Below are 21,292 nucleotides of genomic sequence, written 5' to 3' on the forward strand. Positions count from 1 at the left end.
AAAACAGTCAGTCCACGGTGCTCTGGCACCTTCTGCTGATGAGCTAGAGAAGTTTCCTTGCTCTGCGACATGTCACTGCTGTGAGTCACTCTGCATGACTCAGACTCAGGGAGAATCCAAATCAGATGCCTGGTGGTGGCTTTGGGATTGGCTTCCATAGGTCAGTTAGCAACAGAGACTCCTGGCCAGCTGTTACTCAGAGTCCACTGTAGGAGACAGCATGGCAGTAACCAGCAATTTTATCCTAAATATCAACTTCTGTAAATTGCTTGTGCCTCAAATCATGTAAGTCAACAGTGGGAGCATTCATCACCAAGGAAACCAATGGGACAGTTTAATTCCCCCACAAGATCTGCTCCTCTAGCTCCACCAATGCAGATTTTTTTCCAGTTGTACTAATGGTTATTCCTCCATGGCAAGGAGCCTGGGAAAGAATGTGCTAGTCACTGGGCAGTGGTGGCGCATGCCTTTGATCCCAGCACTCACTCGGGAGGCAGGGGCAGTTCTCTGTGAGTTTGAGAGCAGCCTGGTCTATGAAGTGAGTTCCAGGACAGCCAGAGCTTATTACACAGAGAGACCCTGACTTGAGAAACCAAAGAATGTGCTACTCTCGTGGTGGCAAATTTTGAGTCCGGTCCTCTATCTTGAACCTCTTATTTCTATCAGGTCCCCACTGGCCAGCTGATTCTTCACCCCTTACAGTATAACATCTACACAACTCTGTGTCTTCCCCACCCAAACCTGCCAGCTCTCCTGGAGCCAGGTCTATACTAATACCATCTCCTAGCCATCACCATCATAGGAGCCGGACATGACATTATGGATGAGAGCATGGCCTCTGGACAGAAATCCTGGCTTTGGAATTTACCAGGGATGTGCCATTGGCAAGGCTTTTGCCCCCATTTCTTCATCTGTAAAACGAAGTTCTTTGTAAGTTTACCATGAAAATCCAAAGATCATAAACAAAACGTTCATAGAGACATATAATAGGGATTGTTAGCGGCACTGGTGAAATTTATTTCTGTTCACCCGATTATTCACTGAGGACTGTTTCTATCTCTCTGTCCCTTCCCTGCTTCCCCTCTGCTGTCATCTAGCTCATATCCATGGCATTTTGATTCCATGTTGAAACAAACTAAGCTGTTGTTATTTCATCTATTCCTTAAAGAGTTGCCAGATACCTCCTAAGTCCGTGCACATCTATGATCAAAGACCTTTGGTGGATTTCCCTTGTCCAAAAAGCATCGTCTTGAGCAGGGCTTTCAAGTCTGGAAGCTCTGATACCTTTCTTGTTAGTTTGCTTGTTTGTTTGTTTTTGTTTGTTTTGCCAGCTTCAACTCCTCACACGCTTTGTCTTTTGGCTGTTGTCAACTCTTTCCCTTCCTCCACAAACCCTACCAGCTTTCTCCTGACTTGTGTTTGTCTGAGGCTGACTGCCTCTGATAGTCCTCGGGCTCTAGACGATGCTATCTTTTTCACAAACTCAGCCCAGTCCCCTCATTGGAATTAGCGAGTCCCCACCCCAGAGCTTTGCTTCAATGTGGATCTGGAGCTAACAGTGTTGTCATTCACATCTGCCTGTCTCTGCCCACACTCAACTCAGCCTAGGCATTCAGGTAAGCCTTGCTGAATGGAATGGAACAGAACAGTCTTCCCAGCAACTGCCTATCATCGCCCCTGTATGTCTCCAGCTCACGGAGGGTCTTTGAAGATTGACACTTTACAAATTAGCATCCTGGTCCAGCTGAAAGAGTACCACAGAGCCCTCTCAACAGAAAGCATGCAAGAATCATTAACTGCAACATCACTGTGCCATGGCAGAAGAGGAGGAAATAAATTTCAATGAATGCAGGCTCAATACTGGTGTTCTAAAGCCTTCCTTCTGACTTTGTTTTGTAGAGGGAAGCTGCTGTCATCTCCTCAGGGATACTGGAAAAGTGCCCCCGCCGCGCCACACCGACCCTCTCCAGTTGAATTTTTACTGAGGGTACAGATTTCAAAGCTGAGACTTGACTGTGTGGCCACAGAAGGTCCCACAAGAAGAATGTAGCTGGTGCTGAAAACACTTTTTTATGGTGGACTCCATCAGCTGCCCACCAGCAGCGATCTAAAGGGTGGGACAGAGAGAGAACACAAGCCAGGAATGATGCCCTGAGAATGGCTGCCCATCCCCCTCAAACTTTTCCGAATGCTCTAGTGATCCTTTGAATCAGGAAACGAGTCTTTTAATCAGCCTTAGTAGTTCAGCATCTTTTCAAAGTCACCACTCAACTGGTACAAGGTAACTCAAGGGTCGTCAACGGGTCGATGTGAACCTTGACATTTGCTAGTTTACAGTACTTTCTTATTCTGGAAGTCTGGAATAAGTTGTCTTAGCACCCATACATCCCGCATTCAGGACCAAGGCAAGTACGTATGAGCAGACAGCACAGCTGGACGTGTGCTACAGCAGCTAGGAAAAGGCCTTCACCCACCGTCCATGCCACCACCCACTTCTGGCTATTAGCTGCGTCTTCCAAGACTATAAAGGGGAAGGGCTGTGACCTCTGCTTTGTATACCCAACTTTCAGATCAAAGGTTAGGTTCTAGTAGAATTAAGTGATTGTTAAATGAATACATCAATGCACCTTCCGGAGAAGTACTCAGAGCCGGACCAACCAGGCAGTCTTCACGTATGGGAAGTATGTATTTCCTTTCTCAGTGTTTGTTACATTAAGTATGTGCATTAGCATCACTATTAAGTCATTTTTAGCTCTGAAATTTAGGAAATGGAATAAAAGTTCTGGGTCTGGGACTATATGGGAAGAGCAAATAGTAAGAAGATTTGCTGAAGTCAGATACTTAATCTCATCTCGCCAGGGCCATCCCAACTCCTGCCGGGAAGCATTCATCTCAAGGGTAGCTTGGGAGACTTACTCTTCAGTTCTTCTACACCCTGTAGCTGAGTTACAGAATAACCCGACAACAATGCCCCAGAATTCACCCCACTATTAAACTAGAGCAAAGTCCACAGCAGGTTTCATGGAGAAGTGCCGAGCAAAGGCCAGAACTCCAGGAAAGGACTACCACAGACTAGGGACAGTCGCCTGTCCTGAGTGAGGATCCCTGTGCCAGCCCCAGCTGTGGGGGGCCATGAGCTCTGTGTTATCCACCTTCTTGCAGGAACTCCCAGGCCCGTTCTTAGTCCTGGGGATCTTCCTGCCCGTGACTCTGCTGCTTCTCCTCCTGATTGCCTACTTCAGGATCAAATTGATGGCGGGTAAGTGTGAAGGAAGGGCTCATCCTTAAAATACACCAAAGCTCTGGGAAGCTGGAGAAACATACCTGTTGGATTGACAGATGTTTCTGCCCCAGCCCTCCCTTAAGATCCTTGATGAACTTGGGCAAAGTTTGATACTTGCAACTCCGTGGATGGTAAGGTAGGTAGGGTTTGACCACTTGCTACAGGGACTCCTTCTCTGTAGTTCTTGGTGGACAGACAGCTGTGAATCAGCAAATTGGACATAAGGTTGCTTGTTTGTCTCCTAAGGCAACAGATTCATAAGCATTACTCTATCCGTGGTCTGCCTTTCCTATGTGACAGATGTGCGTGTACGTCATGGTCCTTGTAAGGACTACTGTCAGTCACATATACGCTGGGTTCCCACTGACACTGAGTGCCCCAGGGAGAAGTTAAAGGATTTGGATGTCACAGGTGGGAACTTCAGTCCACTGTATCACTCTCTTATATTTTTGGTTGTGAGCCTAGCCTTTAACGGCTGAGCTATCCCTCTAGCCCCACTGTATCACTCTCAAGTCTTAACTCTGCTGCTTCTTTGACAAGATTAACTTTCACAACCTCAGAAACATATCAACCATGAAATGAAATGAAACAGAGCAGGTCAATACAGTCTCATAGTACATACATACCCATGTGCATTTTTTTTATTCTGTGGAGGCACACACACACACACACACACACACACACACACATCTATACATAAACATTTACATATATACACACACACACACACACACACATATATATATATATCCATGTATTTGATCATGTGCATATGCACACAACATCCTCAGCCACTGAACTTCTACTTAAGAAATGTTCCAAGCATTTTGTTATCAGTGTTTAGCCAATGCAAAATACTAGATACTGGACTGTAGCAGAAACCTCCCATAAAAGCATAGTATTATATAAAAAAAAGATAAAATATTCGGAAGCTTAAGGTGATCTTTGATGGGCATGTGTGTCCTGGATTGAGCTGATATAATAGAAATTAAAGGAGCTAGACTGTGTTTTGAGAGGCTACATTTTGATTTGGTTTTCAGTAAATATTTGATGCCATAAAGGTTAACACTCATTTTAGTAATGTCACTAAAGATCAATCTGCTTCTTAATTTGGATGATTTCATATTAAACTATGGAAAAAAACAAAATTGAAAGCTGGCCATGTTTGTGCACAGCTATAATGCTAGCACTCAGGAAACTGGGGCAGGAAGTTCGATTATATTTGAGTTAAACCTGGGCTTCAGCGTGAGACTCTGTCTTAAAAACACATGCCTTTAATCCCAGCACTCAGGAGGCAGAAGAGGTGAGGCTAGCTTGGTTTACAGAGTGTGTTACAGAACAGCAAAGGTTATACAGAGAAACTCTGTCTTGGAAAACCAAAAAGCAAATGGAAAGTCCCTGGTCTTCTACAAAATCTTGCCAAGTTCAAGCAATGCCTTCCTGTGGTGCCCACAGCAGAATAATTAGGGACACTTATGTCTAAGGTGGTACTTAGTCCACAGAGAACATACATTGCACTACAGAATCCTATTTCCCATCAGAGCCTACTGGAGAACCCTGTAGCCCAGTGGTTCTCAACCTTCCTAATGCTGAGACCCTTTAATACAGTTCTCATATTGTAGAGGCCCCAACCATAAAATTATTCCCAATGCTACTTCACAACTGTAATTTTGCCACTGTTATGAATTGTAATGTAAATATCTGTGCTTTCTGATGATCTTAGGTGACCCCTGTGGAAGGGTCATGACCCACAGGTTGAGAACCACTGCCATAGCCTTTCGTGTCTCATTTTTATGAACACCTCTTATGCAGGGTGATTAAGGGATAGTGCACCATGCTCTACAGGACCCATGTGACAAATTCTTTTCTTTATAAAGCAATTCACCATCCCTCACTGTCCCCAAGATCAGTCTTCTGGAAACTCGGCACCCAGATGTTTAAGATTCCCAAGCCTTGGAAAAACTCCAAAGGAAGGAGGGGACTGAAAATGAAGACTCCCAGGCCTTCACGGCAGTGTTCCTTCAGTCTTGCACATTGGCTCGTTGCCTGGGGTGCAAACATTTCCCCATGGAAGACCCTTCACGGTCACTGCAGTGACCACTGCCAGTCACAGATGCCCTAGGTTCCCACTGACACTGGGAAGCAGAAGTGGGTGTCATTCAAGGACTTAAGTTCTTTACATACTTAAGTTTTATCTCCAGTCACTCCTTTAGCAAGATAAAATCTACAGTGTCTCAAAAAGCATGAACTAAGGCAAGAAGGTCAGAAGAGCTTCTTGGGTTTTAGTCTCTCAGTGGTCTCACAGCCTCTGCTCAACAATATGAATGATTGGGTGATTCTGTGGGACATTTGGTATCTGGGAGAGTCTATAAAAAGAAAACAGCTCAGTTTTACAACTTTTCTCTTCCCTGGGAAAATATCTATAACATGAAAAACATAATTGAGTACCCAGTATTTTTACTGCTGTGATGAAACATCATGACCAAAAGCAACTTGAAGAGGAAAGAGTTTATCTGGCTTATAGATCTTGAATAACAGTCCATTAAGGGAAGGGAAAGCAGAAACTAAAACTTGGTAGGAATCTGGAGGCAGGAGCTGATGCAGAGGCCATGGAGGGGTGCTGCTTACTGGCTCACCCCTGAATTCTTATAAAACCCAGGACCACCAGCCCAGGGGTGGCATTGTCTACAGTGGGCTCGGCCCTCCTACATCCATTATTAATCAAGAAAATGCCCTACAGGTTTCCTACAGTCTAATGTCCTGGAAGCATTTTCTCAGTTGAGGTTCCCTTCTCTCAGAGGACACTAGCTTGTGTCAAATTGACATTAAGAAATAGCCAGGACAGGGCTGTTGACCACACTGCTTGGTCTAGAACTGCCCAACGTGTACATATCACTGTGACTATTGCAGAATGGCCTCCATCTGTCCTCAGCACATCCCTATCTAGGTAATTCGTCTAGAGATCAAGTCACAATAAAAACCACATAACGACATTTGTAACTCAACAGCACTGTTGAAGCATGTAAGTAAAGGGAGTCGAATAACTAGAACTTCATCCTTCTCTCTCCAAATAATATATGCTAGTGAGCTTGTCCTAACTCCTAGATTTTCTCATGCCATGGGTCTTCTCCTTCCCTCTCAAATTTTTTATACTTTGAAGCATAAGATAGACCCTAGGGGGCAGTGACACTAGAGCCTCACATAATGAGAGGCACAGTCCGTGGGTGAATTCCTTTAAACAACTTTAACGCTTGCTCCAAACACACGTCCTTCCTCTAGATAACAACAGTTGTTAGTCATCCAACAAAGGTTTGCGAATCTACTTGAGGCAGTTTTCTGCTCTTATGACTGAACACTACAGAGTAATTTATTTTTTAAAAATTAAACATTTCTTATAGTTCTGAAGACTGGGAAATCCAAGGTCAAGTGGCCCCATCCAGAGAGGTCGCACTTGTTTGTAGAGACTCCGTGGTCTAAGGCAGCACACAGCAAGAGGGGTGTACCTAAAAGACAGATCCAAATTATTTTTCGTTCTGGTTTTTGCTTTGTTTTTCGAGGCAGGGTTTCTCTGTGTAGCCTTAGCTGTCCAGGAACTGGCTCTGTAGACCAGGCTGGCCTTGAACTCACAGAGATCCACCTGCCTCTGCCTCCCGAGTGCTGGGATTAAAAGCATGCACCACCACAGCCTGGCTCAAAGTTCTGCTCTTAAAGGCCCCATCTGGGCCTAGAGCTTTAGAATCTCACAAAAGGGGTGAAATTTCAATGTGAGCTTTGGTGGCAAACTAAATTCCAGTACTACTATGTATTATGGCAGTGGGATAGATTTTCACCATAGACTTTTGAGACCAAGAGGAAACAGTCTTACATTTAGAAAGCTACAAAATGCATCAGAAAAAAAATTAATCCAACACCAGTTACATAAATCTGTATGTTTCTGATCTTGTCCTCAGACCAAGTTAAGGCTAAACTCTGCCCTTGAACCCAGCCAAGGCTGAACCCCGATCTTTCACTTTAGTCTTTTTCATAATGTCAAAACTGTGACCTCTCACCAGGCAGGGTCCTCTAAACACCTCAGTGACATCCCCAGTGATGGAATAAGTCACCTTCTCCACTGTCACCCTCTTTTGCTGGTTCTCAATGAAGTAAGTATATTCAGGCTGTAGGCGGAGAAGCCAGGAGTACAGGAAGCACCGTTTACTTCAGTGGGACAATTCTGTGCATCGGTTACTTAACACAGTGGAGGTCTCATCTATGGCTTGTCGCTTAGAAACTGTAGTTCTTTCTGTAGTCATTTCCTAAGGGTGTGTGGTATTATTCCCTCTCCAGTTAGAGGGCACATGAGGTCTCTTGGTCCAAATTAAAACATCACCAGTTTTATCCATTGAATAGCATCCATTTAAAAATTGTAAACATATGGGCAAGTGTCTCATATAGTTAATCTTCTCCCCAGGGCTACAGCAAGTGCAATCATTCCTATTTTGTTTCTGTAAAGAGAAGGACATTGACAGATTAACTGGTGTGTTCACAGAACTCCAGAGTCCTACTTTCCAAAACAGAAAACCAGCTTGTGTACCTCATATATCCTAATGTTAGACAGAGCGTCACTTTTAGATATGACGGGAAGTGAGTGGAGGTAATGTCATCATTCAACATTAATCCCTACTCTTCAAGTCTTGAGAGGTAATGGTGCATGGAAATTTAATTAGTATATAGAGAACATCAATTTTCTCACAAAGGAAGAAAGAAATTTCTCTAACATCCTGCACACTTTAGTCTGTCATTTGCCTTGAGAAACAGCTCTTGGGGCGGAAGGCTGAGTCTTAAAACTTTCTAGAAATAGCCAACCCCCACATCATCACTGCCATGGACATTTTTCATTCCCTAGGGTGCAAGCTGTGGTCTTCCTTTCTCTCCAGTATTCCAAAATCTCTACCTCTAGCGCCACCTACCTCCCAAGGTATCATAACCCTGATCAGGAATAAACTGCTCTAAAACAACCAATAGTATCAAAAGCAGTCATTGTATTAGAGTGTATCTGCTGAATGCCCAAAAGTTGAGTTAGATATAAAATAAGTAAAGCTTACATTGGATCAGGTTGTGACCTTCAGCAGCTGTGTGTTATAAAAAAAAGACCAGGAACATCTTGAAAACACAGTGTGTTAAGCTAAAGCATCTTCCACTGAATGTCATGCTTAGATTTTAGTTGTGTAAAGAGAAAAGTAACAAGTCAGGAGAGTGAAGTTGCTAAGATTCCTGACTACAGGAGATTACTATTAGCATTTGAGTCTGGAACAGGGCTTCTCTACTTAATTTAAAGTTTCAGCCTTCTCATCTGTAAAATAGAAGTAAGAACAGTAGGGTTCAGCTATAGGGTCGGTGTGGGAAATGAGCGGCTACAGAGAGTAGTCGATTTTGTTTGTTTGTTTGTTTTACTCTGTGGAGGCCCACCACCCAGCACCCAAATAAATACTCAGAGACTTATTCTTACTCATGAATGTCCGGCCTTAGCTTGGCTTGTTTCTAGTCAGCTATTCTAACTTAAATTATCCCGTTTCTCTTTAATTATATTTTGCATAATCTTTCTTTATTCTATGTATTTTATTTCCTTCTTATTCTGTGGCTGGCTGTGTGGCTGCATGGCTGGCCCCTGATGTCCTCCTCTCCTTTTCTCGCTCCTCCTTCTTCCCTAGATTTCTCCTCCTATTTATTCTCACTGCATGCCAGTCCTGCCTATCTTTTCTCCTGCCTTGCTATTGGCTGTTCAGCTCTTTATTAAACCAATCAGGTGTTTTAGGCAGTCAAAGTAACACAGCTTTACAGAGTTAAACAAATGCAACATAAAAGAATGCAACACATCTTTGCATCATTAAACAAATATTGCACAGCATAAATGAATGTAACACATCTTAAACTAATATTTCACAACAAAAGAGATGTTCCAAACAGTCCCCATCCTGAAAAATGGTAAACCACTATTATTTCTGCTGCTTATCAATCCCAAGATGTCATTATAGGTATCATTATAATTGCCTCATAATAATCAAGCCACCCTCACCTAGAAAGCAGTAGACACGATATGAACCCTGGCTATCGGGCTCCAGAGCTAGCTTTCTTAGCCCACACAAAACCAGGCAGGTTTCCTATCAGCTAATGGGCTTTTTTTTTTTTGGTCCAGGCAAATAAACTCACTACCAAGTTGAAAGGCAACTGTGGGAAATCTGTAAACAAGGGAAGAATGTTTACAAAAGCTTTGGGTGGGTTGGTTGTGGGGCATTTACCCAACCACCCCCACAGTTCCCCAGAGTTTTCTTGTGTGCGAGCAGCAGGAAATATTAGATAGAAGGATTTATTGCGGAGAATCTTGCGGAGAGAAACAGATAGAAAATAAAGGATAGCCTCGAGAGGGCCTGGAACCTATTCCAACGGCCCCCGACTGTCTCTGCCCCAGGGTTTTTATAGAGAAGCCAAGGGATGGAGCAAAAGACCTCCTCCCCCAGCACAGCCAAGTGCAGACCATCTCAGACACCTGCACTCAGGCCCGTGGTCCTAATCATCCTCTATGTGGACCTGCTGGGTAAAGCCACGAGGAACCCGAGAACGGGTTCCCACAGTTGGTGTTTTAATATAAAAGAAATACAAATTATTCCTAATGATGGTAATTCTTTCACATAAATATTTACCCTGAGCCAGGGAAAATTCTTCACCCATGGCCCAAGGGAGAAAAATCCTTATTGCTTCAGAATTGTCCATAACAAACCCAGGTATTTCTTCAAGCCACCTGCTTAATTTTTCTCTGCACATCCTCCCTAATAGACTCTCGGGATTAATATGATAGCCCAAGCTGTTTAATATGATTGCAAGCTGTTTGGGGAGAGGAGTAAATTATTTCAATTCTCTTATTTTCTACAGAATGCCTTTGGCAGCCATTTGGTCACTGGCTAAATTACTACAGCTTGCTAAACTCTCCTTCTCTCATCCTAGGTCTCTGGGTTTTTGTTTATTTTTGTTTTGTTGTTTCTCAGCTCTCTCCCCTTAGTCTCTTATTTGGGCCACCCACTTTGGGTTCTGCATTTAAAGCACTTCTTATCCAAGTGGGAAAGAAATTACTATTATTCCAATGAGTTCATACTCTGAGAGGTCATCTCAAAGGAGTATCTTTAAAGTAGCAAATCATGTATGTGGAAAAGCAGTGTAACCCAGCAGCTGACAGCACTGACTGACTCTAAAGTCAGGCGTCCTGATATCAAACCCTGAACCCATCCATTTCTGGAGTCTTGGGGAAAACTGCTTTATCATGGTCTCTCTCTGCCCCAAGCTGCTCAGCCATAAATCAAGAAGAAAGCAACTTATGTCACTGCAAGAAGTAGACCAGGTAACACATGCAAAATTAGCACTGTGTATCTGGCACATAACTGCTGAACAAATACCGCCTATTTAATCCTATGGCTCACATAGCCCAGGGTGTATCTTCATTTGAGAATATGGAACATTCCCTAGATATCCAAGCCAGGTAGGAAACATTTCCTAGGTGCATGGTAAAGGATTGGTGGCATAGCTTGATGTGGATACCAAGAATATGGTCAAGGTCAATTCCATATGCATGACATTAGTGAGTGACATTGGTGGTAAGTAAGTGTTGTTTGGTGTACCAGGAACATATAAGGAATATATATTGAGACCTTAACAGAGATCTCAAGGTTAAAATCAAGTTTGGTTCCTGACAGACATACTAGGTGAATACATGAGCAGTGAGAAGGCCGATGCAAGGCAAGGAGGTGGGAGTGAGGCAGTGATGAGTGAGTAGGTAAGACTATGTTGATGTTACAGAGGGGAAACTGAGGGTTGAGAAAGGCCACTAGGTTTAGAAAATCCGGAGTAAGTAGGATGCCACTTAAGACTTTTTAATATTTTAGCAGAGCAGTTTTTAATCTAAACATTTTTGAGATTAAGGTATTCATAGGCTCTGAAAAGTTGAAAGAATTGCCAGTAAAAGATGCCAAAAGTTTAATGTCCAGAAAGAAAACAGAGAATAAGGTGACATGTCTAAGGATGACATGTACCCAAGTGGATTTTGGGAAAAGAGGATGGACAGAAACCTTGTTTTTCTAATTCTTCTATCTCCAACTCCTGACCTACACGTTTAATGAAGGTTTCTTGAATATGAGAATCTAAACATCTGCTAAATAGGACACTTACTTGCATGTTAATGATCTTTAATGCAGTGGCCATCTATCCAAACCAGGAATATCCTTTGGAAGAGGCTGAGGAGGGCCAGAGAGATGGCTCAGTGGGTAAAGGTGCTTGTGGCCAAGCTGGATGACACGAGATCGGTCCCTGGCACCCAGGTGGTGGAGTGAGAACAGCCTAAACCAAGCTCTCCTCTGATCTCCACATGTTCTGTGTCATGCTCATGACTACACTCATACACACACAGAGAGAATATTATTTAATTTTTTATAATCCAAGCTCTCCTCTGATCTCCACATGTGCTGTGCCATGTTCATGACCACACTCATACACATGTAGAGAGAATATTAATGTAATTTTTTAAATGGAAGCTGAAGAGGTGAGGTCCCACAGTAGAGACCCATTCTTCTGTAGCCCACAGAGCTGCCAGTCAGAAATACTAGCCAGTAGCTATAAAGGGTCCAAAGCACTCAGGTGTCTACAAATTAATCAATATTTTTTCTTTCAGTTGATGAAGAACTGTCTCAGATTTCTGATCGCCAAAACAAGTATGGTTCTTCCCTATATAGGCGAATGAGACGAAGGTGACTGTTGGGATCATTCAGGGGACAAAGCACCGTGAATTCTGATGGTCAACAGAACCCTGGGGAAATGAGAAGGACAGTGAATGCATCAGCTGCTATCAGAGGATGTCTATGTGATCTGGTATTAATGGCACTTCTTCAGAAAGTGCCAAGGACTAAAAATCTTATTATGCTCAATGCATGAAGCACATCATGAGTTTCTTTTACTGTGACATTTACTTGAGGGGGGGGAGGGATGTTTTTAAAATAAAATTTCTAGACCTCATCATATCACTCTATGGAAGCTCACATAATTTTCCCTTTAAGGGTGAGGAAACCCTGACAGAAATCAAACAAATAGTAAAAGATGGGGCTTGAAGGGAGAGCTGTGGATGTGCCACACAAGAGCCTTCCATTTGGCCCTCTAGCTGGTCTGAAACATGGCAGCTTCAGACAGCATTCAAGACCTTTGTGTCTCTTCTCTTCCCAACTGCTTTAAGTCATCTCTGTGGTAGGCCACGACAAATAAATGGAGTCTCAATATTAGGTATGGGTCACTCACTAACATAGCTCTCCACATGGTGGAGATATTGATGTGGTGGTACCCAGGAAAGGAAGAGAAGGCAATGTTCATCTAATCCCCCAGGACAATAATTCAAGTTTTTTGGTAAAACCCAAACAACTGGGAGCTATTTCTAAATAGAAAGTCAGCACTTCACTAGCAGAATTCATATCATTCAGTGGACTCTACAGAACATAGAATATTGAAAAAGAAGCATTTATTCAAGGTGGCAGTTAAAATAAGATTATGCCCACTACCATGTTCACCATACTTGTCTAGTTAATAGCAACAAAATGTTCAGTACTCCCTAAACCTGGCTATATTCCAACTTTTGCACATGACTCCATTGTGCTTTGAGTGGGTTGGGTTGCTTATGAAACAGCAAGTGTGGTCTTTTTTTTTTTTTTTTTTTTAAGTACCAATTTTGGTAGTGACAGTAATACAAGCATACAAGACTGCAATGTTAAGAAGGCAGAATGTCTCACTGTAGCCTGATACTTCCTGACTCTTTCAGCCCCTCCCTGAAATTCTTCACAGGCATTCAGTGAGCTTTCTGTTGGCACTTCTCGAGAAATGTACTCTCAGCTCAACTGAAAACATTCACTTGTCCATTTTAATAGCACTCAATTATATTGAGAATGTATGTTGGGTCTTTCAGAGTTGGGTAATTTCTAAGTGTTAATGCCATATGGAAGAAATAACACTATTCTTTCAGTTCTGGGAAGGAGCTCTTTTTAGCCTCTGGTGGAAGCAGTTTGTGTAAAAATGCTTTCTTCAACAGGAGGTGTGAAAGGACACAGCAGAGTTCCATCTTGGGCAGCTGCCAGCCAAATCTGTGGTTCAGCCATCAGAGTTTGCTCCCTCTTTCCCCAGAAACACGAACGTCAGAAGTCTGAGCTTTGGCTTTGATGGATGCCTGATCACTAGCTCGACTACTGTGGTAACAGACGAGCTTGGAACACGCATGTTCTATACAGTAAGCATAACCACATTGTCAAAGGATGACTTTGTGTTCCTGGACACAATGAGGGCAAAGAATTAACAAAACCAGATGCATGTGCATTTGTATTAAGAACACTGACATGTTAGCAGGCTGTCTGGAAAAGTCCCGAGGGGTTATTACCAACTCGGTGCAGGCCCTCCTAACTTCACCAAATCTCTTGCTAGCAGTCATCAGCTGCAGGGTCACATCATTACTCTCTACATGACCAAACACCAGTTTAGCTCTTGTCCAGTCATTGCCTCTGCCAGGTTTATCTAACCCAGGCCAGTCTCCTTACACACTCCAAAGCGAGTTCCAACCTAGGCGCTGAAGCCTTTCCCCAGGGAGCCACATCTATTCCCACCACCCCAAGTCTTCTCACCCCCAGCAGCTCCCAATCTCTTTCTTGTTCCCCTCTAACCTACTGCTAATATTCCTATTAACTAAAAGAAGTATCCAGTAGGGGTAACAATTCTCTAAATCCAGTCCTTCAATAAAACACTTCAATGGGTGCTTAAAGCACCATCACATGGCTCTTATTAGTCAATGAAAATAACTAAGAATTCATATAGAGCTATGAAAGCTTTTTTTTTGGGAGGGGGGGATCCTCTTTATGTAGAGTCCATATGGTCTAGGACTAAGTAGACAGGATGACTTTGAACTCATCCTCTTCCTGCCTCAATCCCATGAAGTGCCAGGATTATAGGCACAATTCACCATACCCAGCTTTAAGGCTGTGTTAGTTTTTCCTCTTTTTTTTTTTTTTAATTGAATTAGTAACTTGGCAGTTTGGTGTTGCCCAGGATGATCCTTCAAAGGCTTCCAGAAATGGACTGCAAGTCCATGCCCACTCCACATCCTGACACTAGCTGGTAAGACAGAAAATTAGGCATGGAGGGGTACAATTCACATCCTCTGAAACATATTTGCAACTTCTTAATTATAAGATTAAAAACTAATCTTTCCAGGGATTTCAGTGCTTTCTAGTAGCAACAGTAAAGTCAAGAACAGAGTTTCCTTGATATCTCAAGTTCTCTGGCAAAAGTAAGTCTTAGAAATCAGAATTCAGATCTTATACCTGTCAAAATTTGGAAACATTAAACATATTTCAGATTAATAACTTCAAAGCATATTCTAAGATGTTATGGTTTGAATCTGCAATGCCCCCCGCACAGGATCATGTGTTGAGCCTTGGTCCCCCATTTTCTTTTGAAGCTATAGGTAGAGCCCTTAGGAGGTGGGCCCTGGTTGGCAGAAGTCAGACATTATAGGTGGGTTTTTCAAACTTCCAACTGTCCATGCATGTCCTGCTTCTTATCTGTGCATTATGAGATGACCCTGACACACACTCCTGCTCCCCCATGCCTCCCTCACTGTGATGGACTGCCACTCTCTGAATTAGTAAGACAAAGTAACCCCCCCCCTTTAGATTCCGATTACTGGTGTCAGGTGACAGTGCATATCCCAGCATGAATGGTCCCAACGTGAATGGGGCAGGACGCACACACTCTTTAAGATTTTCATCTATAATTAACAAGATTATGGATTTAAAAATATTCTTCCTACTGAAAAACTTCAAATCTGTATCTTGAAACTCTTGGATCCACTTTCCTAATTACTCTGCCATCTGGCCCAGTTTACAAGTGAGATGAAGACATTTTGAGAATCCCTTTGTCAGAAGTATGAAGTATTTAATAAGATAGCCTTTATTGATGTTTCCACAAGGGATGATTATCAACACTGTTCCAAGTGGCTCTTTGGGCACCATGTCTCTAAAATGCTCCTGATTGCTCCAGGTTCCCTGTTCATGCTGCCTCAGCAGAATAAAACTGATCCCATGGCCTGACTGCATTGCCCAGCCTGCAGGTTTTGCAGAGGCCCTTGGCACCATCGGTATTATCATTAGATATATTTACAAAAGAAGGAAGATTAGTAGATAATTTTTAAATATGATCTCTATAATACTAACGTCCTGATGGAAAGTGTATGTACAGAAGCACGTTTGGTTTCATAATATTCCCAAGGCTTGGCTAGCTGATACAGCCTTCTCCAGAGAGTTGTTTTTGTAACAATTATAGAGAATGTGAGAAAGGCCTTTCACAAGTTGAGACATAATTTAGTGGGAACAGATCTCCAAGAAGATCTGTTTTGCAAATTATATTTCCTGTGCTCATTTTAAATGACTACATAGAGAAATTCTATATAACATTTCAAAAAGATTGTACTCTGTTGACCATTTTTCTGTGTCATGTTTAAAAGACAACGAAGCCCATAATGTGGTATGCTTCGGTGGAAACTTCCCAGTCAGCCATCTCAATGACACGTGGATGAAGCCCCTCAGCCAGCCCGCTCCATCCGCTCCATGAAGACACAGTGGACATAAAATAAAGCAGGGCCCGAAGCACAGCAGCAAGGCACAAACGGTGCAGCAGATAACTCCATGAAAGCATACAACAAAAGGAGGACAGTTCTCCCTTGCAGAATTCCAACAAGTTGGAGCACCGTTTAACCACGTGCAAGGAATCTTCCCACAATGCTTTCACATTTCAGATCGCTGGTGCCGGCAGCAGCAACAAATGAAAGCAAACCAAAAGCAGAGCTTAACCACTCTTAAAATGCTATTATCTTAAGTAGTTTTACAAAATACTAGATTTTCTGGTGGAAAAATAGCATTCCTGTTTATTTCTCTCATGTGTGTAAAAAGAGAAGTGACAAGTTTATAGAATAAACAAACTTTTATTTTATAACAGTATTACATAAAGCAAAATACCATTTAATACAACTTGAAGCTGCTATAAATCTAATCTTGCATCATAACTATACAGAGTCAAAAGCAAATGAAAAACATGTTCAAGACAGTTAATAAGTCCCCCTCAGGTCTCTGGTGTCAGCTTTAAATGGTATAGCTTTCATATAACCAACACAACCCCACCACTGTCCCCTACCCTCGTCTCCGCAGCTTCCTCAACCCTGCGAGTCATCAAACTATCTTAAAGAGATATACCTGCTCAGTAACAAAGGGTCAGTTTTACACGTAGACAAAGAAGTTTAATACAAAGCAAGTGCTCTACTCAAGTGTTCAGATAATGGGAAGTATCGAAACTGGAAAGGTTAAGAAAGAAAGCACTAAGGCTTTAAGCTGCCTGATTTCTTTTAGTAGGAAGAGGGAAGGGCACCTTCTGTGGTTCTCCTCCTGTTCTGGAATGCTGTGGCAAAGTCTATGTCTGAGAAGTACTGCACTGTGGGTGGCGGTCTCTGAACACAGTGCTTGGTCAGTGAGCTTCGGAATTCTCCAGTCCAGAGTCTCTGACTCCACTAAAATACAAAGTCACAGGACTGGAAAGTCAAAGGGCTCAGTATAAAAATCATCCGCAGTGAAATTCCCAAATATTAGAAAATTTTCAAGATGTAAGAAATGCTTTTAATTGGTATTAATATGTTCTCATGCAGTATATTTACTGCAATCTGAAAACTGTAAATATGGACTGTAAGAATTCAATGGAAACAATCCTGAAGAATGAAAATTACTATCTAAATTAGTCACAGAGTTTCCTTTCCACATAACAGCACCTGTTCAAGTGAACAGCACCTTACCAGCCTGGGCTGGCTTTGTTCACTGTCATTTGAGCAAATGAGTCATAAAAAGCAGTAGGAAAAGGAAACAAATATAAAACGCTTAACAAAAAACAAAGAATTAAAAAAAAAAAGACAGAGGAAAAGAAAGAAAGAAAAGAGGAAGCAAGAGTATTTAGAAGTGGTTATAAAACAAAGAACGTATTAGAAATGCATGGGAATAGTATGGACCAGATCTGTTAAGGTAAGGTTTGGTGTTGGCATTTTAATTCTGCAGGCTTCTGGTCATTGTTACCAGGTGTAGCACAAATTTGCTGGAGTAGTGGTGTGGCATTAACACTTGGAATGATCAAAGTTCTTCCGATTCATGAAGTTGAATGTTGCTTAAAAAATGACTTTCTAGGAAAGAAAAAAAGACACAGTGCTTAAATATTCCAAAAACAGGCTTAAAAAGCAAGTTATCAAACTTTTCAGTCAAGTAATTAATCGTTACCTGCCTAAGTCAACAAGAAATATAATACAATTACCGAAAACAAAGATGAGAGCTTACTCCAAACCTAGAAACTTGACGAATTCTGGAAAACTGACAGGTACAGAAGAGCTGGCATCCAAGACCATACCACATGATTTAATTACCACAGAAGATACGACACGCACAGTGTTCCACACCCCCCGCCCCCCACCCCCAAAGTCCGTTATCTAGATTTCCTTCTGCAGTTGCAGGACCTGTAGTCAACTGTGTCCGAAGACATTACCTGGGCAATTCAAAAATGAAGTCTGAAACTCAGGGTTGCTCGGAGTAGCACAACACTCTCTCACCCAGACCCGCCCAGTTTATGAGTCAATATGGCCATGCTACTTAGCCATTCATCACTCAGCAGCTGTACTGGTTATTAGGTCAAATATCATGGCCTCACAGTGGCTGCATCCAAGTAGCCCCTGGTTTCCTTATTAATGGCCCCAAAGTGCCTGAGCAGTATCTGCAATTCAGATATGCTAAAAGGAAGTCATGAAGGGTTCCCTTAACTGAAAAGGTAAAGGGGCCAGTACATGGAGGACTCAGTACTATTTGGTTTCAGGTATCTAACGGGAGTAGAGAAACAGAGATCCACTTCAGATGAAGGAGACTGCTGTAAAAATAAAAGTTAACCAATGCAGGTTTTAAGCTGGACTTGGGGAAAGTCAGTCCATTTTTATTGCATTAAGATGAACAAGAAGATTACCTCAGATGCTGAGAACAAGCGTGATATAGATATGATGGGATAAAAGGGTAAATTGCTGAACCTATTTTAAAGAGCAACAATTTGTTTAAAATGTTTTACATTAGTATACATTTTAGTTTATTGATACTAACTTAAAGTTAATTTGTTATACTGTGTGTATATTTCTACTCTTGTTTAAGGTGTTATGTTTGTACAGCTCATTTAAAATTGTAATGGATAATTAAAAAATAGATTAATAATTAGTCATCTATGATAATCATACTCATAGCCATGTTAGTTAAGTCTTCTAGGTATACATAGATATATTTCAGATAGATAGGTAATCTTCAAATACTTCAAAGACCTACAGAATATGGCATTTAAAATATTTTAAAAATTTAGACTTTCTGGACAGTGAGACATGTCTGCTCCTGGCAGCACCGATTTACTTCAGAGAGGAGGATGGGCACTGAAGACACTCCATATGGAGTTTATCTTCACCTTGGCAAAAATTGCCATTTGGGCAAGAAACTGTTCTTGCCTGGACTGCTTGATCGACTGGACATGCAAGACCCATAGAAAGGTGACCACTGAACTTTGCTTGACAAAATGGTTCTTCAGGTTCCTGCTTTGCAGACAGAAGTGACTAAGAGACTCTAGGCCTGTAGGCTGAAGACAGATGCCCCAACTTTACAAAGGAACATTAGGTGACAGACTTGCCAGCTGTCTCTGTCTACACTGGCAAGACTCCTGAAAGTTGCTTGTGTCCTTCTCCCATTTTTCAGGTAATATTATATCCTTCTGAGGTCTTTGATGTAGTTGAAGACTAGATAGTTATAATTTCCCTTAGTTATGATAAAAGATAAGTTAGATATGAAACCTTAGACTCACAAATATAGGGTAGATAGGATATCTTCTCTAATTTTGCCAAATATAAATAGACTAGATATTGTAACTGTAATTCTTGCTTGATAATTGTTTTGTTATATGTAAATTTACTATGTGAAAGTTAAAATCTTCCTTTTTGAAAAAAAAAAAAAGAAAAGGGGAAGTGTGGATATCGCTCTGTAAAAATAAAATGCTGATTGGCCAGTGGCCAGGCAGGAAGTATAGGTGGGACAAGCAGAGAAGAGAATTCTGGGAACAAGAAGGCTGAGGCAGAGAGACACTGCCAGCTGCCGCCATGACAAGCGAGATGTAAGGTACCGGTAAGCCACGAGCCATGTGGCAACTTATAGATTAATAGAAATGGGTTAATTTAAGATAAAAGAAGTAGATAACAAGAAGCCTGCCACAGCCATACAATTATAAGTAACATAAGCATCTGAGTGATTATTTTATACGTGGGTTGTGGCACTGCGGGGGCTTGGTGGGACCTGGAGAGAAGCTCTCCAGCTACACAAGTGAGAGGCACAGAAGGTGTAGAGCATTAGGATACTAAGACAGACTTAGGGATTTATGTAAAAGAGGAGACAGAAGTGTATGGAACAGCATGCTGAAGCAACACACACCAGGAAAGGTAAGCGTGGGGACCTAAGTGACGGGGTAAGACTATCAGGTCTGCTCTACAACACTAGAATGAGAAGTATGACGTTTAGTAAATACAACGGGAATGGGGGGTTGTTTGACAAAAGATCACCTGCAATGATCCAGAGGAGAGTACAGAGCCAGGGAAAAGGAGGGAGTCCTGAGTTAGGGGCAGTCAGCTATGCAGAGTATAAACCCGGCATAGCTGGACTCAGAGTATAAAGCACTGCTGCGTGTTCAATGTGATGAGCATGCTGAAGGTGAAGGGCAGCAGAGGCCAGAGCTCCGGTCAGGGGCCCCACAGCTGAAGACCAGATGTTACTATGAAAGGGGAAGACTTGGACTTGAGTTGTTGCCACAGAAGGGTAAGCAAAAATAGTTGACTGTGGTGATTAAGGATGAATGACTGCCTAAGAGGCAGAGGCAGGTGGAACTCTGTGATTCTGAGGCTAACCTGGTCTATATAGTGAATTCCAGGTCAGCCAAAGTTACAATAGTCACACCTTGTCACAAAATAAAACAAAAACTAAAAGCAACTAAAAAGAAAGAATGTTCATACATAATACAAAGTCTGGGACCTAAAAGGAGGAGGGGGTAGGCATAGAGCCTGTGTGAGCCACTAGGACTATAAGATGGATCTGTGTGTCAGCACAAAGGGATCCAAGCAAGACTAACAGGTACAAGGATATTGAATGTATCAGAAAAAAAGAAAATACAGAGTCTTGGGGAAGCTCACAAGCCCATAGTCAAAGGCAGACAGACAGCACAAAGGACTAAAAATGATTAACCATTCCTGAGCTAGCAAAACATTTTTTAGATGCATCCGTTTCATTCTGTATTTCAACTTGGCAAAAATTCTGACAAATGCATTAATTAGAGAGGACAGTGGACATTAATGTTCCTTCCAGAAGATACCAGTCCCAAAATAAATCAGAATGAACATGGTACTGGTGAGATAAATTTTGATAGGGGAAAAAATATTCCCCATTATTTAGAAAGAGCACAGATAATATTAAAACATTTGATTATTTGGGGCAGGATGACCAATCAAATCCATTGTCGTCGTCACACACACACACACACACACACACACACACACACACACACACACACACACCCGCTGTCTTAGGCTATTCCATTACTCAGTAGTACTTCCGCCTGAGTCTAGGCAGGGGAAATCAATGGAAGCAAAGTCATTCAGGCTAGCAATCCCAAAGAGAAACGTAGGGGATGGTGAGGGAAAACACAGATTACCAACCAAACTGCTCTGGAGGGTTATCTGTGACCTTTGGTATTCCTACCTAGTTCTTGTACTTTGACATCTAGTATCTCTGCTCTGCTTGGTAAATGTGTATCATTTGTTAAACACAGCTACCCCCATCTGTCTAGTTTACATTAGAAAACAAACCCCTT

The 21,292-nt window shown here is 42.1% G+C and overlaps 2 protein-coding genes across 16 annotated transcripts in view; one reads left to right on the forward strand and one right to left on the reverse strand.

The window, feature by feature from the left end:
• Positions 1-3,126: 3,126 nt before the first annotated feature.
• Positions 3,127-12,058, forward strand: Smlr1 (small leucine rich protein 1). The gene is made up of 2 exons (XM_059272421.1): positions 3,127-3,259; positions 11,979-12,058. Exons 1-2 carry the CDS (start codon positions 3,133-3,135, stop codon positions 12,056-12,058), a joined length of 207 nt encoding a protein of 68 aa, XP_059128404.1. The 5' UTR covers positions 3,127-3,132.
• A 5,337-nt stretch (positions 12,059-17,395) lies between these two features.
• Positions 17,396-21,292, reverse strand: part of Epb41l2 (erythrocyte membrane protein band 4.1 like 2) — a 177,607-nt gene continuing 173,710 nt past the window's right edge. For all 15 annotated transcript variants that reach the window (XM_059272621.1, XM_059272620.1, XM_059272628.1 and 12 more), the window contains one exon: positions 17,396-17,549. The gene's annotated coding sequence lies outside the window, so the exon portion shown is untranslated. The remainder of the gene's footprint in view (positions 17,550-21,292) is intronic.

Source organism: Peromyscus eremicus, chromosome 8b (genome assembly GCF_949786415.1).
Source record: "Peromyscus eremicus chromosome 8b, PerEre_H2_v1, whole genome shotgun sequence".
NCBI lineage: Eukaryota > Metazoa > Chordata > Mammalia > Rodentia > Cricetidae > Peromyscus > Peromyscus eremicus.

Bases quoted from the DNA above. Each gene is read 5' to 3' on its own strand.
- Smlr1 (XM_059272421.1), top strand. From the start codon at position 3,133: ATGAGCTCTGTGTTATCCACCTTCTTGCAGGAACTCCCAGGCCCGTTC. The intron at 3,260-11,978 runs GTAAGTGTGAAG...TTTTTCTTTCAG, and splicing joins CAGGATCAAATTGATGGCGG to TTGATGAAGAACTGTCTCAG.